At 43.6% G+C, this 19,003-nt stretch overlaps 1 protein-coding gene and 1 long non-coding RNA gene across 4 annotated transcripts in view; one reads left to right on the forward strand and one right to left on the reverse strand.

Moving 5' to 3' along the window:
• Positions 1-19,003, reverse strand: part of PTPRO (protein tyrosine phosphatase receptor type O) — a 100,615-nt gene that overhangs the window by 49,544 nt on the left and 32,068 nt on the right. For all 3 annotated transcript variants that reach the window (XM_075210860.1, XM_075210859.1, XM_075210858.1), the window contains exons 9-10: positions 12,317-12,510; positions 5,470-5,581 (exon numbers count right to left, since the gene is read on the reverse strand). In XM_075210860.1, the coding sequence (XP_075066961.1) occupies positions 5,470-5,581; positions 12,317-12,510 (306 nt within the window). The remainder of the gene's footprint in view (positions 1-5,469; positions 5,582-12,316; positions 12,511-19,003) is intronic.
• The window catches only part of LOC142153336 (uncharacterized), a 13,846-nt gene continuing 5,818 nt past the window's right edge, over positions 10,976-19,003 (forward strand). Inside the window, exon 1 of the long non-coding RNA XR_012691474.1 lies at positions 10,976-11,055. This is a non-coding gene — a long non-coding RNA (uncharacterized LOC142153336). The remainder of the gene's footprint in view (positions 11,056-19,003) is intronic.

The raw sequence follows: 19,003 nt of genomic DNA on the forward strand, positions 1-19,003 counted from the left end.
GGGAGCAGACCCAGTTAGGGAGGTGCCCAGCTCCCTGCCCACAGCAGCGTCGCTGATGTACAGATATGACTGGAGAGGAGCCAGCGCGTAAGAAGCAGCAGGAAGAAGACACAGCAATAGGAAATTACTGTAGGGGCTGGAGAGAAGGGGGAGGGGCCTAGGGAGGACTGGGGAGAAGGGGGAGGGGCTTAGAGAGAACAGGGGGGGCTGGAGAGAAGGGGAGGGGCCTAGAGAGAACAGGGGGGGCTGGAGAGAAGGGGGGCCTAGAGAGAACAGGGGGGGGGGGCTGGAGAGAAGGGGGAGGGGCTTAGAGAGAACAGGGGGGGGCTGAAGAGAAGGGGGAGGGGCTTAGAGAGAACAGGGGGAGGGCTGGAGAGAAGGGGAGGGGACTAGAAAGAACAGGGGGCTGGTGAGAAGGGGGAGGGGCCTAGAGAGAACAGGGGGGCTGGAGAGAAGGGGAGGGCCTAGAGAGAACAGGGGGAGGGCTGGAGAGAAGGGGGAGGGGCTTAGAGAGAACAGGGGGGGCTGGAGAGAAGGGGGGCCTAGAGAGAACAGGGGGAGGGCTGGAGAGAAGGGGGAGGGGCTTAGAGAGAACAGGGGGGGGCTGAATAGAAGGGGGAGGGGCTTAGAGAGAACAGGGGGAGGGCTGGAGAGAAGGGGAGGGGACTAGAAAGAACAGGGGGCTGGTGAGAAGGGGGAGGGGCCTAGAGAGAACAGGGGGGCTGGAGAGAAGGGGAGGGGCCTAGAGAGAACAGGGGGAGGGCTGTAGAGAAGGGGAGGGGACTAGAGAGAACAGGGGGCTGGAGAGAAGGGGGGCCTAGAGAGAACAGGGGGAGGGCTGGAGAGAAGGGGGAGGGGCCTAGAGAGAACAGGGGGGCTGGAGAGAAGGGGGGGCCTAGAGAGAACAGGGGGAGGGCTGGAGAAGGGGGAGGGGCTTAGAGAGAACAGGGGGAGGGCTGGAGAGAAGGGGGAGGGGCCTAGAGAGAACAGGGGGGCTGGAGAGAAGGAGGGGCCTAGAGAGAACAGGGGGAGGGCTGGAGAGAAGCGGGAGGGGCCTAGAGAGAACAGGGGGAGGGCTGGAGAGAAGGGGAGGGGACTAGAGAGAACAGGGGGAGGGCTGGAGAGAAGGGGGAGGGGCCTAGAGAGAACAGGGGGAGGGCTGGAGAGAAGGGGGAGGGGCCTAGAGAGAACAGGGGGAGGGCTGGAGAGAAGGGGGGGTATATGCTACATTAATACTATGAAAACAGTTATTACTTCTAAAAAATAAATCTGTACTATCTTCAAAAGGTGACGATGTGTTTATTAATAATAATAATTTCTATTAAATGTTGGAAATTTGTAAGCCATTAATTTGATTTCAGGTCGGGCAAATAGGCCTTTGTATTAAATAAGAATGTTATTAAGTTAATGTTGGGGCTGGTTTGGGGAGAAATAGGTATTTTTATTAAATGGAAATGTTATTCATTTAATGTGGGGGTAGAACAACAAAACTACTGATCTAATGTACGGCTGGTTGGGGGTTAGGGAGGCCTAAATTGTACACTTACTGCGAGGGTTCCCGAGAGGGGAGTACTAATTACCCGGGCATGCCAGGGGGCCCGGCCCGGGCCCTCACTGCCAACGTTTTTTTAGGTTGTTTGTTTTTTTAACCTACATTGTTTTTCTTGTCTTTTTTTATTGTGCAGGGGGGGGGGTTCTTGAAACACCCTCCAAGCCACTGCAAACCAAGATGATTTTCCTCAGAGTGTGAGTAGCGATGGGAAAAGGAGAGAACTCATATCCCAGTTTGAAATACTGATATTTTCCTGGGAGAATTTCTAAACTAGCAAGTAAAAGACTTTCGTGCAAGAAATGTAATCTGCTATAACATTTTCTTTGGCCATGAAGAGCTGAAAGAGATCTCAGATTTTCTACCCATGACATCAGAGTTGTCACCTCCATCATTGTTTTGCTCTTGTTGTCTCCTTGCTTGTTTATGAAAAATTCTGTTCTGTTGTCGGAAAATATCTGTGCTGTAGTGAGGACTGAAAGTGCTGAATTGCCGGCAACACTACTCTCATTTCTGCAACATTTCCCTGGACATGTCTTTGTTTTTTTAGCCACGTGCCTTGTATTATTTCGGTATGCAAATGTGCTCCCCAACCTATGGAACTTGAATCTGTTGTAATCACATTCCTCTCTGGTCCTGAAAGTATCGTACCTTTATTTTTTTCATTTTTGGATGTTGCCATCAGTCGAGCAACTGCTTTGTGATCCACGAAAGACTGACCATAAGGTCTAAATAATCTAAGTTATGATCCCACTTGTCAAGTAGATCCAATTGAAGGTCTTGCCTATGGAAGAATGCCAATGGCTAAAGAAAGCATTCCTAACAGGCAGAGACAAGTCCTTACTAAAACCCACCTGTGAGACTGAACCTGGTTTGACAGGGATTAAATCTTGACAAACCTTTCCTGTGACAGGCATACTTTGCTTTTTATAGTATATATTTGCACTCCCTGGAATTGGAATTATTGCAAGGTCACAAGATGCTCTTTTTGCTCTGTTAATCTCCAAACCATGTTGCTGTAGAAAAAGAATAGGTCTAGGGCACAGGCTTATGACACTCTTTCTGAGAGCAGCCATAAGGACTACCAACACTTTGGTAAAGGTTTTTGGAGATGTGGACAGGCCAAATGTAAGGAAGGTCAACTGGAAGTGACAACCCTGAACATAGTATCTCAGACCCCATTGGAACAGGAATTTTAAGCATGTGTCTTGCAAATCTATTGAGGTCAAATAATCTCCATCCCCTACTGCATTGAGAATGGAGTTGATGGACTCCATTTGGAAATGGCTTACAGGCACAAAATTATTGAGAACCTGTAAGTTCAGAACAGTTCTGAAACCTTGCAATGATTTTTGAACTAGGAATAGTTTTGAATAAAACCCTGTGCCTTCCTGACGTGCAAGAATAGGAACAATGACTTTTGCTTTTAACAGGTCCCGAAGGCTTTCTTTTAAGGCCTGTATCTCCAGGAACGAAGATGGATTTCGGGACATGATGAAATTCTTCTCTTGGGGTAGAAGATGAAACTTTATATTATTGCTCTTGTTGATTATCTCTTGTACTCACTGATCCTGAGTGGTGAGTTTCCAAAACTCTGTAAAGTATGCAATTCTGCTCTCTACAGGAACAAACAGAGGCTGGACTCGAAGCAAGTCATTGCACTTGCCGTTGATCTTGCCAACCTCTTCTCACTCTAAGGGGCTGAAAGTGTAGTCAAACTGCCTGGAATATCATTTCCCAGGTCTATAAGTGCGAACTTCCTTAAACTGGTGTCTATAAGGAAAACGTCTTTCCCGTCTATCATGAGGCAGTCAATTAGACCTAACTCCAGTACCACGAATCTACTTTCTCAACAAAAATGAATGTCCCTTAATTGCAGTCTGCAGCCCACGGACGTATCCAGAGAGCTCTTCTTGCCCCCACTGCTGAAGTCATGTTCCTAGAAGAGAAAACAATAGTATCCTGCTTGGCTTCACAAATAAAATCAATGCTTCTTTTGCATACTTTCTATACATTGTAGAATATATTATCTACTGATCTTTTCTTCAATATCTGTATGTAAAGAGCTAGCCCATAGTCTAAGTGCTTTTGAAACTGAGGACATTGCTATTCCCAAGTCAAGTGCAATGCTTGAAGAAATATGTAACTTTTTGAAACTTCTCTCCATCTTCCAATCCATAGGATCTTTCAGGGGACCACCATCATCTAATGGAATCATGGTTCTTGTTGACAGACTTACTATAGCTGAATCAGTTTTAGACACCAGACTACTTTTCGAAATATTCTCATATTGAAAGGGATACATATGGTTTAGTCTGTTCATATTGGGCTGGTATTTTTCCAGCATTTGCCACTCTTTATTTACTAGGTCCTTTAAAGCTTTATGAATATAAAAAAAACTCTGTTTTTTGCTTGAAGGTCTAGAAAGCGAGCATCTTGCTGAGCAACAGGGACAGGTGTATCATCCATACCCATAGAATTTTTAAGTGCTTGATGATAAAGTTGACTGTATTTATCTTAAATACCCTTGGATCTTCTTTAATCTCTACTGGGGCACTATCATACATAGATTCTACAAGAGAACTAACTGATCAATATATAGATAGCCCATAATTCACCTCCTCCATAAACTTATCAATTTGGGTTCTATCCTTTTGTTCTTTGTTCCTGAATCAAAGTTTATTGCATTGATTTCATCATCTAAAATGTTGAAATTGTACTGGTGGTTGACAATCCTCTGCTTTTTTTAGGGGCACATACTGTACACAAAATTCCTAGATAGTCCTGTGGTAGTGGAGTATCACAAGCTCCACAGATATGGCTGTTAGTTTTTCAGGACTTTATCCCTTGCATAGGCTCCACATAGGTACTGTTAAAAAAGCATAAAAAAATAACTAAACCCCCCCCCAATAAAAACAGAACAGTATAAAACATCCCTACACGTGGCTTAAATAAGGGTGTCCTTCAGATTTTGGGGGTGGGCTCCTGATCCATCTGTGCAGTTAATCATTCTCTGTGGCAGTAGAATATCGTCCAGGGTATATAGACTTGAGTCTGCTGTTCAAAACTACATGAAGCACCTAGTTGGATCCCAAGAAATGAGCCTGTGTGTCCAGGCTGGCTTTTAACTCTGCATCTGCAGTGACGTTAACACTCTTCACTCACCCTGTAACCTACACATGTGCCCGCTTTGATCATGTAGAGTTGCACCCCCTCTGGGCGTACTGTGCCAGCATATCTGCAGAAGCCTCCTCTCCCAGCGTGGACATAGGAAGCACTGTTAGTGTGCACTAGGCAATCGTCTGCCTCTTCTAAGATTCATTCCCAGTTTTGAAGAAGCTCCAGGGCTGATGAAAGACTCCACTATCCATGAGAGGGGCGAGACAAGACTATTTTCTGCACAATAATCCCCCCATGTATGACCCAAGAGTGGTCAGAAAGACTCCCAGGAAAAGCCAGACCTGCATGAAAAAAAGGTAATCCCACATTCTCACACAAAACAACAAACACTACACTACTCCTTACTCAGCTGAGTCAGGAAAAAAGAGTCACCTTGTATAACCTCCAGATGTGCTTCTTTTTTCCTGTTTACACTCATCTGAGCAGTGAGTTAGCCCATTGTAAGGGATACCATGGAGTAGTTGCTAAGTGCAGCGCAAGGGAGGGCGATCACCCAATAGCCACTCGAGATCCACCACTGGTACACAGGAGGTAATTGTTAAAGAATATTGGGTTCAATTATGGCATTTTAAGGTCAATTTACCCCCACTTTGCTAGAATGCCCACCATGTGCGAGTAGTGTGATAAAGAGCAGGAACGGAGATTTGGAGAGGAGACTGGCAGGTTGGACAGACCTAGAGAGACTCTTTTGGTGACTACATCAAAGGCACAGTATAAAGACCTTTAGCATAAATACTTGCCTGTTATAAAGCTTATAGTTGAACTGTCACAACAGCTGAGCTCCGGTTCTCCCCATGTCACCATCGTAACCCTAAAGTTATAATACCAGGCAGGGAGTAAATTGGTGAGTCTCTGAAAGAATCAGGAGAATAAATGTGTTATACCCTGTAAACTATATGTTATTGTCATATAATGAGTTTCACAAAATGTTAAACAAAATGTCTTTGCTTTTCGATTCTCTCTAAATTTTAAGCTGTTAAAATGTCAAAAATGTTTCTAGTTGCTAAGGATATTTTAATGAATTTAGGGTATTTTGTGGCTGCTGCAGTTAATTTTTGGTATTTTTCTAATTGGCTCTAGTTCTTGAGATAATGGATGCCCTCAGTTATTAGGGAACTCAGCCATAATCCGTGCATATAGGAATCTACCAGAACATTCCAGAAGCTGAGAAACGTGAATATTCTAGGTGTTCACTTATATACGGAGGGGAAATATTCTAGAATGATCCAGGAGTGATTGGTCACCCAACCAGCAGACAGTTGACAATTGGCCGTTGAGTGGTTCACGTTGATATATGCATCTCTTTCAAATGCTCACTCAACAAAACTTAAAAAAGTATATGAAAATATCACAATGGTTTTGCTGAAGCTCTGCTATCATGAGCACCAGTTGTCTATTTGTGTTGATCTATAGATGGTAAACTTCTTTCTTGGGCAGCAAAGTGGATATATACAAAGTACCCTTGTTTAATTTGCTTGTGGGACAGTAGGGTGAAGCAAGATTACTGGAAAAAGGAGACATGGCCTTTAAGAGAAGACATGACTGTAAGTGCAGCGAACATCATTAACGAGTCATTGGTTGACAGAGAAAAAAAAATGAAAAAAAATCATTCTCTCACCACTCCTCATCAAGCTGGGGCCAATAAAACAATTTCTTAAGGCCTTGGCCAAAAATGGCAATTGCTTCAAATACATTTAAAGCACGTTCCCTGGACGAAGTATGGAAAAACTAAAAGCTGGAATCTGTGGCTGCCCGCAAATTCGTAAACTTACCAAGGATTTTAATTTCACAAAGTCTATAAATGGCAGAGAAGCTTCTGCCTGGTGAAGTTATGTCTCAGTTGTCAAGAACTTCTAGGGTTGCCACAAAGCAGACAATTATAAAGAACTGCTGCAACATGCTCACAAACTTTAACAATGTGAATACTAATATGAGCATAAAGGTACTTTCTCCTTAGTCACTTACAGATTTCCAGATAATCTTGATGATTTTAGTGAGGAGCAAGGGGAGAGGTTTCATTAAGATATAAAGGTGATGGAGGAAAGGTATCAAGTCAGATGGATGACACACATGTTGGCAGACTATTGGTGATTATCCTGATAACCCACATAAAAGAAAATCGTACAGAGTTTTACTGTGCATTAATTGTAATTATTCGAACTAGCTTGCTATGTTTATCTGTAATTATACCAAATAAAATGCTATTATGTATTTCATGTTTTTACTTTTTTATGATTTGAGACAATGTCAATGCGATTTGTAAGTTGTTGTCACGGTTGGCTTACAGGAAATTGATCCCTACACTCTGCTGAACATGGCTAAGCCCACCCACGGGTGCAGAGTCTAACAGACAGGTGGTTTTTACCAGGAACCCCCGCAATGAGGTATGGTCTTAGCTGCACCAAGTCTGCAGGCCGCGGTCCCGTGAGTGAGTGTACAGCAGAACGATGTGGGGGAGCCAGGTGAAGTGGATGGAGACGATGGAGTCCACAGATGAGTGGTATAAATACAGGCACAACAATAATATAGGCTGATAGTCAGCAGCCAATGAGTCACTAGGAGAATAGGTGCTTTGTGGTATACAACGAGAGGACAGAGGCTGTCACTATAAAGTACTCTGGAGATGGTAATGGAAGTACTGGAGCAGCAATAGTTCAATACAGCCAGAGGCTGAAGGCTGACTGGAGTGGTGGATGTAACTCGTAGTAACAGCTGATGAGTCCCAGATGAAATAGCAGCTCTGAGTGGTAGTGATGAGAGAACCGGAGCTGTCACAATGAAGTATACTGGAGATGGTAATAGAGGTACTGGAGCAGCGAAGGTTCAACACAGACCACAAACTGAGAGCAGACTGGAACACAGGCAAACCACAAGGAGAACAGGAACCAGAACCACAGGCTGCAGGAAGTGAGCTTGAAGAACAGGCATCAGACAGGTGAATCCAGGAGGTATAAATAGTGCTCCAGAAGTGCTTAGCCAATAAAAAAAGAGGGAGGAGGTCCTGAAGTGCAATAGGCTGCACCTGCACAGATCTGAATAAAGCTGAATGAATGACCTGGAGAATGTCTGATGCTGGGACATGGCAGTTTCCAGATGAATGGACTGCAGGTAATGAGACAGGTACTATCTGTGGGACCGGAGCATTAGAGTACCCCCCCTTTAAAAGTGGCCACTGGACGCTTAAACGAAGTCTTCCGTGGAAACTGAGCATGGAATCTTCAGAGCAAAGCTGGAGCATGGATGTCAGAAGCGTTGACCTAAGAGCGTTCTTCTGGACCAAAGCCCTTCCAATCTACCAGATACTTGGTGGTTCCTCTGGAGATCTTGGAATCCAGGATCTGTGTGATCTCAAACTCCTGTTGCTGAGAAAATTTGGGTACTGTGGAGGTGGATACTGGAACGGAGAACCTGTTGATAATGAGGAGTTTGAGAAGAGAAATATCGAAGGAGTTGGAAATATGAAGTGAAGCGGGCAGCTGAAGCTTGTAGGACACTGGGTTGATGACCCGAAGTATTTTATAGGGTCCAATGAAGCGAGGAGCAAACTTCATGGAGGGAACCTTGAGGGGAATATTCCGAGTTCATAGCCAGACCTTGTCTCCCACCTTGAGTGCTGGAACCGCTCGGCACCTTTTGTCCGCAAATGTCTTATAATGAGAGGAAGACTTTTTAGGATTTGCAACCACTTTAGCCCATATGGTGGAAAAGTCACGAATGGTATCCTCAACAGCCGGAAAATGGGTGGGTGGGAGAGGAAAAAATTTGGGAAACAGAGAATGAAGCCCAGTAACCATAAAGAATTGTGAAGAAGCAGAAGACTCATGGAAGAGATTGTGCCCTGCAAACTCGGCCCATGGCAAGAGGTCAACCCAATTGTCCTGGGAGGCGGAAGAGAATAACCTGATAAATGTCTACAGATCTTGATTCACCCTTTCAGTTTGGCCATTGGATTGTGGGTGATAGGCCGAGGAAAAGCTGAGTTGTATACCAAGGGATTTACAGAGAGCACGCCAGAACTTAGAGGTGAATTGAACCCCTCTGTCAGATACAATTTCCATGGGACAACCGTGCAGACGAAAGATTTATTTTATGAAGTGTTGAGCGAGGATTGATGAAGACGGCAGACCTGTGAAAGGAACAAAGTGGGCCATCTTAGAGAAGCGGTCCACAATGACCCAGATGGTATTGCATCTGGGTCATTGTGGACCCAGATGGTATTGCATCCTTTACTGTGTGAAAGGTCAGTAGCGAAGTCCATACTGATATGAGTCCAGGGCTTGGTGGGTATGTAATGGACCCATAGGACTCACATGAGAACTTTTGTGTTGAGCACATATGTTAGAAGCAGTTACAAAATCTTTGACGTCTGATCGAATAGTAGGCCACCAATAGGAGCGGGATATCAACTCATAAGTCTTGAGAAATCCCGCGTGTCCGGAGAATTTGGAGGCATGACACCAGCGGAGTAATTTTTTCCCAGGAGGAGGAGAATTGGTCGTTGTGAGTCCTACTAAACATTTAGGATCCAAGATGGGACGACTGAGAGGTAGATCAGAGTTCAGGTCAGAGTTGAAGGCCCTGGAAAGTGCATCTGCTTTCTTGTTAAGATGACCTGGGTTGAAGATCACACGGAGGTTAAAACGAGAGCACAGTGACCAACGGGCCTGGCGAGGGTTGAGGCACTGAGTGGACTGTAGGTATAACAAAAATATATGGTCAGTAAATATGGTAACCACATGCAGAGCCCCCTCCAAAAGAGAACGCCACTCTGACAGAGCCAACTTCATGGCCAACAGCTCCCTGTCTCCAATCGTGTAATTCCGTTCTGCGGGTAGAAATTTGCCGGAGAAAAAAGCACAAGGAAGAAGTTTGTTAGGAGGATACTTCTGGGCGAGTACTGCTCCTACTCCAATAGCAGAGGCGTCCACTTCTAGAAAAAATGTTTGTGAGAGCTTGGGTTGTCTGAGGATGGGTGCAGAAGAGAAGGCCCGTTTCAGAAATGTGAATGCCTTCAAGGCTTCCTCCGTCCAATCCTTGGTATTGGCCCCTTTTTTCGTGAGGGCTGTGATGGGGGCAACAATGGTGGAATAACTCTGGATAAATTGTCTGTAGTAGTTTGAGAACCCTAAGAAGCGTTGCACCGCTTTGAGGGTGGCGGGACGTGGCCAATCCAAGATTGCTCGAACTTTCTCAGGGTCCATCTGTAGCCCAGAACCTGAGATGATATACCCTAGAAATGGCATGGAGGAAGCTTCAAAAGAGCACTTCTCTAACTTACAATACAGTTGGTTCTTCTGGAGCCTAGACAGAACCTCAATGACATGTTGGTGATGTGAATGAACATTCTGGGAGTAGATTAGGATGTCATCCAGGTAGACGACCACAGATGAATAGAGCAGGTCTCTGAAGATCTCGTTAATGAAACTTTGGAAGACAGCTGGAGCATTACAAAGTCTGAAGAGCATAACTAAGTACTGGTAATGACCGTCACGGGTATTAAATGCTGTCTTCCATTCGTCTCTGGAGCATATGCGGATCAGGTTGTAGGCCCCTTGTAGGTCTAGTTTCGAGAAGACTTTGGCCCCCTTGATGCGGTCAAACAACTCAGTGATGAGAGGTATAGGATACCGATTTTTTACCGTGACCGCATTGAGACCTCGGTAATCAATACAGGGGCGGAGAGACCCGTCCTTTTTTTTGACAAAAAAGAAGCCCGCTGCGGCTGGAGAGATAGACAGCCTGATGAAGCCCCTCTGTAGATTTTCTTTGACATATACTGACATGGCCGAGGGTTCAGGCTGGGAAAGTGGAAAGACTCTTCCTCTGGGAGGATCCTTCCCCAAGAGCAATTCTATCGGACAATCCCAAGGGCAGTGGGGGGGCAAAAGCTCAGCTTGGACCTTATCGAATACATCCGCGAAGTCTTGATACTGAGGAGGTAATCGTGGGAGAAACGTTTTGGTAGCGGAAGATAGAATCTTAACTGGCTTGACTTGAGCTAGGCAGTTGGACCGACAACGAGATTCCCCAGGCCAGAATTTCAAAGGCATTCCAATCCAAACTAGGAGAATGTATACGAAGCAGACCTAAGATAATGGGAGTGGTAGAGTGCAGCAAAGTTCAGGTATCTGGAATATCCATCAGAGGATGCCGCAGCTTAAACATTGCAGTGTGGTAACAAACAATGACCTCATAAAGCAAAATGCCCCTATTTAAAGGGTGGTAATCAAGACTCATCAGGGGTAGCTGGAGAGTGATGAAAAGCAGGAATACCTACTGAGCGTGCTCATGGACTCTTCTTACACCTACTGAACATGCACTGGAAGGTGAGATAGTGACACAGGTCTGTAATGGATGCAAACTTACATTACATTAAGAATTATGTATACAATACAGTCAAACAGAATGAAAAATGTTAATGTGAGAGCTATGAGGGAGTGAGAGGGGGAGGAGAGAGAGAAAGAAGGAGAGAGGGAGAAAGAGGGAGGGAGAGGGAGAGGGAGAGAGAGAGAGGAGCGAGAGAGAGAGTGAAAGAGGGAGAGGAAGGAGAAGGAGAAAGAGAGAGGAAGGTGGGAGAGAGAGAGGAAGGAGGGAGAGGGAGAGAGAGAGAGGAGAGAGAGAGAGTGAAAGAGGGAGAGGAAGGAGAAGGAGAAAGAGAGAGGAAGGTGGGAGAGAGAGAGGAAGGAGGGAGAGGGAGAGAGAGAGAGGAGAGAGAGAGTGAAAGAGGGAGAGGAAGGAGAAAGAGAGAGGAAGGTGGGAGAGAGAGAGGAAGGAGGGAGAGGGAGAGAGAGAGAGGAGAGAGAGAGTGAAAGAGGGAGAGGAAGGAGAAAGAGAGAGGAAGGTGGGAGAGAGAGAGGAAGGAGGGAGAGATAGAGGAGAGGGAGGATTTGAGCTAGGGAAGAAGAGCGGTTAATAATTTGTTGACACTCCCTATATAATAGGAATCTGGGCTACTCATGGCTAATAATATATGAGCAATAAGGCAAAAGCAAAAACTACTTAGAAACCGTTTGGTCCTCACTAGTTGTGAAGTGCCTGGTGACAAGGGGGTGCCCCCCAATCCCTCCATCATGAGGCAAAATATTTGTGTTTGGCTTGATTTAAACCCATTGAAAAGCATGGTCATCCCAGCCATGGACCCCTCATTCTGTCATCACTAAAAATAATTGGGCATAGGTTTTTCCTTCATACAACTGGAGAAGAGGCTAATCTGTGCACTTAATATACCTTGCTATGTTACGTGATACAATTCTGAAGATATTTTGGGAAATCCGTCAAAATAATGGTACCTAGCAGAACACCATATCTATATCAAGATGTTTATTTCCCAAACCACGTGCAGTGCGGCTTGTCGGGAGTAGTCTTTATTTGTGGGACAGAACCATAAGATTTGAATGTAAGTGTGACAAAAACTTGCTCTACAGTAGAATCCACACAAACTGTTAATTCAGGGCTGTCAATGCAATTTCTATAAATGAGGATACTTTCCCTCACGGCATTTTGTGCTATAAATGTCCCCACTGAATAGAACTTTCACTTGCCCCCTAAAAATATCTGTAAAACTGTAATACTTGTAGGATACGTTACCACGGTAGATGTTAAAGACACAGTTGCTGCTATTTCATAGTATGGCGTCCACTCAGATGTCATAGTTGCAGGATTAAAATAAAACATTTCTACAACATATTTGCGAAACACACTGTGGAAAGGCCTCGTCCAGCTTAACACCACCACTGATGGCCCCAGGGGATAAAGCACTAAATCTTTTATTCCAGTTGGTTCTGCAGAACGAAAAGAAAGATGATATTGTTGTATGTATGTGTCCACAGAGGTGGTAACAGGTAGGAAATAAAGTGAATCTTGTCATGTGTATTGCATTTCTGTAGTGCCACAGTAATAATATTTTAGCATATGTTTAGGAAACACATGGCACATACAGGAAAAACTATTATAAACACAAATCTACAAACATCCACTAGGAAAGTCTTTACCCAGCAAAGTTTACAAACATAATAGAAATGGATCAACTTGAAGAACATCATAAAGTGTGTTAGTGCTGTAATTGAATGAGCGATGATTTGTAAGGTAGTTTATGGTTTTCTGTCCAGCTCCCTTCGACTTCATACTGTAATATGGCAGAAGAAGTCAACTTTATTCTGATCATTTCCATAATTACCAGAAGTTGCAGCAAAAAATTAGTTTTTTTTAAGCTGTGAGGCGGAACTAACGGCTGTTGGCCCCGGTGCAGGGAGCTCCTCACTCATCTGGATAATCTGTCCCCTGCCTCAAATCATGTCCATTAATAGACAGGACCTTATCATTACACCTTAGCTTTTGCAGCCAGACCGCCATCTAACAAATTCAGAACAAAGACCCTATGCTCCTCTGTCTTTGTGACTAGCCTGATCCCCAGAGGCTCAGACCGATCCCGTTTCAGCAGAGTGACTTGGATGACCTCCTTGCTTAGATTGGCCATACAGATGACCCTGAGGAAAGTAATGTACTGAAACGTTGGAATGGATTAAATACACCTTTTGTTTAGAACTACGGTCTTAAATCCTAGAGTGTCGCTTCACCTGGAATCTAATTATAGTACTATCCATACAAGTGAAGTACCGAGGAAGGCAACAAGGCAATGTACACATGTTAGTTAGGAGTGGCAAGTACTTAGATGTATGTATATCTATAATGTTTTGGCTGATCAGTGTATGTGTGTGTATGCATGTAATATATATATATATATATTACAGAGAAAGAGACATACACTGATCAACCAAAACATCAAAACCACCTGCTTAATATTGTGTAGGTCCTCCTCGCGCCACCAAAATAGCTCTGACCCGTCGGTCGAGGCATGGACTCACAAGATCTCTGAAGGTGTCCTGTGGTATCTGGCACCAAGACGTCAGCAGCAGATCCTTTAGGTCCTGTAAGTTGTGAGGTGAGGCCTCCATGGCTCGGACGTTTTTCCAGCACATCCCACAGATACTCGATTGGATTGAGATCTAGGGAATTTGGAGGCCAAGTTAACACTTTCAACTATTTGTCATGTTCCTCAAAACATTCCTGAACTATTTTTTGCAGTGTGGAGGGCGCATTATCCTGCTGGAAAAGGCCACTGTCATCAGGGAATACCGCTGTCATGACGGGGTATACTTGGTCTGCAGCAATGTTTAGGTAGGTTGTATGTGTAAAAGTAACATCCACATGAATGCCAGGACCCAAGGTTTCCCAGCAGAACATTGCTCAGAGCATCACACTGCCTCCGCCGGCTGCCTTCTTCCCATAGAGCAGTGCTTCTCAACTCCAGTCCTCAGGACGCACTAACAGTGCAGGATTGCCAGGTGACCAGTGAAATAATTATACCACCTGCTACACTGTGTCAGTCAGTAATGAATACACCTGTACTCCAGCAAGGAGATATGGAAAACATGTACTGCTAGGGGGTCCTGAGGGCTGGAGTTGAGAAACACTACCATAGAGCATCCTGGTGCCTTCTTTTCCCCAGGTAAACGACGCACAGGTACCCGGCCGTCCACATGATGTAAAAGGAAACTTAATTCATAGGTTCATAGGCCACCTTCTTCTATTGATCCATTGTCCAGTTCTGGGGCTCATGCACATTGTAGGTGCTTTCCGCAGAGGAAAAGGGACAGCATGGGTAGGGTGACTGCAATGATGGCAACAGGAATCAGAAGTTGGTGAGGAGTATACAGATTTACTGACGGACAAACACTAGTTGTAAAATATAGTGGAGCTTTGAGGTTGCAGAACGAACAATGATAAAACAAAACAGAATCCAAGGATATCAGGAAATAAACAAAATAGACCGGCTATTGAACAAAATAAAGAACACAATCCGGGTGTGGCTGAGTAGAAAGAAACAGTCTCTGAACTATTAATGTTTACAAGTAACTGCAAGAACAAATAACACTGACAATGCGAATGATACAAGACTGTCACGGTTCTAGACAGAAGTATTGGATCCCCGGGCCTCTCTAGCTCAACACTACTCTACCCAGAGTCTTGGAGTCTAACGGGACAAGTTGTCTTCACCAGGAAACCCCGCAAGGAGGTATGGACTTTGCAGCCACTGCCCTGCAGGTCTCAGCCCTGTGGGGGAGTGTTAGATAGACCCCCACATAGGTAGGCATTAAACTGGGATACGCTGTTTAGATGCCTTAAGTCGTTGCAGAACCGAGTACTCCCATAGAGTTTTAGGACAAGCATAATAGGACTGTTCCACTCACTAGTGGATTCCTCAATCACGTTCATCTTCTCAATCTCCTTTCTCACTGCAACCATCTGTATTTAGGAATATGGTACAGCTTCTGCTTCATGACAACTTCCAGTGGAGTGACAATGTGGGGTTCTATTAAATTAGTGCATCCAGGAATGGGAGAGAAGACATCCCTATTCCAGAGTATCATTTCCTCAGTCTGCTGTTTTTGCCTAACCGATAAAGCTGGCTCTATATGAATATAGAATATATACAGTCTTTTCAATGACTGTACTCACTAATCGAGGAGAGGTGTCCTCATCATAGCAAGAAGACTGGTGTGGTATATTTGTTCCTCCATTCTCCTCCCCAATTGACGGACCCTGTAATTGACAGGGCTGACAGGACTTCATAAGGACCTTACCAGTGGGCAAAAAATTTTCTTTCCTGGGTTGGGACCAGGACCTTGTCCCCAGGATTGAAAGCTCATACTACAGAAGTCAAACTTCTCTTTTGCCATTCCTGAGCCTCTTTTACATGCTATTGTACAATGGGTCCTATCTTCCCAACCTCTCATACATTTGGGTCACATTAACTACCTTTCTCCTAGTACAATACCAATTCTATACAGAAAATTATTTTTAATAACAAAATATAGTATACCTTCTGCAAGTTGCATTCACCTCAGCCACACTTTTAAATGCATTTTCCAAAGTTGCATCGTTAATCTGGTCACAAGCAAAGTCCTTGACATATAAAGGAAAGGGAAGAATACTATATAGGAGAGGCACTCCTGCTAATTGGGGTGTAAATCTATGTATTTAAAGATTTAGAGAGTCTTCGGTAGTCAAACTCCCCAATTAAGGATTCTTAATTTTTTTATACTTCCATTTTGACAAAAACATAAACATAAATAAAATATAACTTTTATTATATATAAAATATAGTAATAAAAAGTGAAATATTGTAATATTAAAATGAGTGGGCATACTATGGCCACTAATTTTTTTTTAAATCAGACAGGTTAATAATTAAGGGGCTGTGCTAGACATGGCCTCCAGACTTCATATCGAAAGGTCTCAGAAATTGAAATTTTTCCCCTAACAAGTTCAATAATATGCTTTTCTTATCACACTCTAGACCAATGTATAAGTAAATGGCGTCAAGTGGTATATTAAATAATTGCTTAAATGCTAAATATTATTTATTAATATTATAATAATAAATATTTATTAATAATATTACTATTTAGGATTCAAGCTATTATTTAATATACCACTTAACACCATTTACTTATACATTGGTCTAGAGACTGATACAATTAAGAAAAGCATATATTATTGAACTTTAGGGTTAGAGAGAAAATAAGAGGAAAATTATCAATTTCTGAGACATTTAGATATGAAGTCTGGAGGTCAAGTCCAGCACAATCCCTTATTATTTACCTGTATTGACTGAAAAAATGATTGCCCATTGTATAGTACTCATTTTAATATTAGAATATTTCGCCTTTTATTACAATATTTTATTGATATTTGATAAAAGATATTTTATTTATGTTTGTTTTTAGCAACTGATAGTGCCTCTCATATATAGTATAGTATTCTATCCTTTCTACTATTTCAATATACTATTGAGTGAGCACCCTGCTGAATTGAACTCAACAGAGCTAGAAACGTTTCCTAAGGCTGGGTACAAACTGCAGAATTTTCTGACCAATGTGTTATCTTAAATTATTTTACTAACGAGTGAAAAAAAAAAGTCCTAATCAGCATGACGATTCATGCGAACACACTATGCATGTTTTAAAAGATTTACCCTCAGTACTGTGCTCGTCAACTGTCATAACCATCGGCTGAAAAGATCATGACTCCCATGACTTGTTTGTTCCCAATTGTAAAGCGCTACGGAATTTGCTGGCGCTATATAAATAAATGTTGATGATGATGATGATGATGACTCTGTAAACTCAATGGAGATCATGATTGTGAGTACATACACACTGCAGAATTGAAAGGATGTCGTTCCATAGCCGAACAAGAGTTATAGTCCTGCTGAACAATCAAAACAAACAATGGCCGGTGCTTTGGAGCGACTATCGCTCATCGTCTAATTGTACATACTAGTACAATATCAGGCAGAATGGTCGTTTATCAAGAGGTGGGCCCGATAATTGGCTGAAAACACTGTAGTGTGTACCCAGCCTAAGATAATCGGTGTATAAAAGCACACAATCTATATGTTGAACAGGTTATATTTCAAGTATTGCTATCATTTAGTGCAGAGGATTTTTTTTATTGTTGTACACAAGCAAAGTCCTGCAAAGGAAATTATGTTGATATTGTCGACCAGTATCCTCACGGAGAGGTGGGGAGGGCTCATCCGCGACGTCACCAGCCAGCACTGCTTTCCATTGTCCAGGCTTCCCCGAATGGTAATACTTTCCTGGAAGTCCTGCCGGATCCCCAGGATAGCATTCTGGGTTTGGCTGTTCCCAAAGATCAAGGTCCAGATACTGTGATTTCTTGGACAGATTCTTTAAGACCGGGCTTCTGACATTTGAATCAGTTACCGACATATCTGGCCAGGATTGCTCACAGAGGACCTCTTTAATCAATGGGAAGTCTTGCCCTGAATAAGCGAATATGGCAGCTTAGACTAGTTTTTGAGTGCGACTGGCAGAAGAGTACTCTAATATTCCTCAGTGACCCCATGTATGCAAAAGACCTTCACTTTGGGCAAGTTAGTTGGTAGCTATATTCAATTTAAACTCACTTCCAGAGTCAACCAAAGCTAGGACAATATTTTGGTTCATAAGCACAGTCACTCGGAACAAACAAAGACTTGCTGATGTAGGGCATATAGTACAACAGCTTAGATAAGGTCTAACATGGTCGACAGAATAATGTAACCTAAGACACTTGGCCTGAAAGTTGCTGGGTTCCCCACATTTAAAGTATTACTGATTAGTCACCTTATGCAAACGGCCCCCTGTTAATAGCAGTTTACCATTGGGCCCCTTGGCAATGATTGTCAAACCTGGCTTTTGACGTGGCAGTTTTTGCCAAGAACACAGGTGCTTTTGTCATCTGCTGTAAACCATCAAACCTCTCTACCACTGTGGCAAATTCTTTGCAGACCATGGTTTAGCCCCTGGATGCAGTGATTTATCACCAGAACTTCAATAATCTGTTGGGCAAATAAACCTCTGACTGCAGCCATTTTTTAAAAATTTTTGGAAAGCTCCATCTATTGTGCCCCGACTGTTTTTTCATTGTCATAATGCCACTTGTGATATCGCTGGGCTCAGCCTGGCACCGAAGCCCCAATGCGAGCCAATATCTCAGACTTTAAGCATGGATATTCGAAGGCCCGGTCCTCATTCAGATTCATATAAGCTCGCTGAGCTTCACCAGCCTCTCAGTCCAAACTTCAGGAGGCCAATTTGCTCTTTTTGCAACTCTCTCAAGACACCAGATATTCTTCTGTGTAATCAGCTGGTGACATTTTCTGCAGAGATGGATTAGGTGTTTCGGTCACACCTCACCTGGACTAACTCTTCCTGTAAGAGCCTGATATTTTCCTCCTGTGCCTCTTGAATTCGTTGTACTCTAGCCTGCTGCTCTTGCTGTCCAGCGTCCACATTCAAAAGAGCTCTCAAAATGTCATCTATGTTAATATCTAACTGTGTTGGGAAGTGGAAACTTTCCTCCCTAAGCATCCCACTCTGACACCACTCGTGAAACCAGTTCTCTTCCGCACACATGACAGCTTCTTGCTTGTACTTTGATTTTTACTTTTTAGGATACAAAGTAGTTCACAACACACAATTCCACACACTTTCTTGCAACAATGACAAGTATACCAACTCCCTAGTCACCGGCAAACTTGTTCGGCATCGGTCGCATTGCATAATGAACAACTCAGGTTTAAATATTTACACTCTTCCCCCAGCTCTAGCTTGATAGGTGACACTCCCACCTGGTCTTTATAGAGGCGTTCTCTTCAGGTGCTCTGTTTGATTAGTCTCACTGCAGACATACCGTGTCAGCTGT

The sequence above is a fragment of the Mixophyes fleayi genome, chromosome 4, assembly GCF_038048845.1.
Source record: "Mixophyes fleayi isolate aMixFle1 chromosome 4, aMixFle1.hap1, whole genome shotgun sequence".
NCBI classification, from domain to species: domain Eukaryota; kingdom Metazoa; phylum Chordata; class Amphibia; order Anura; family Limnodynastidae; genus Mixophyes; species Mixophyes fleayi.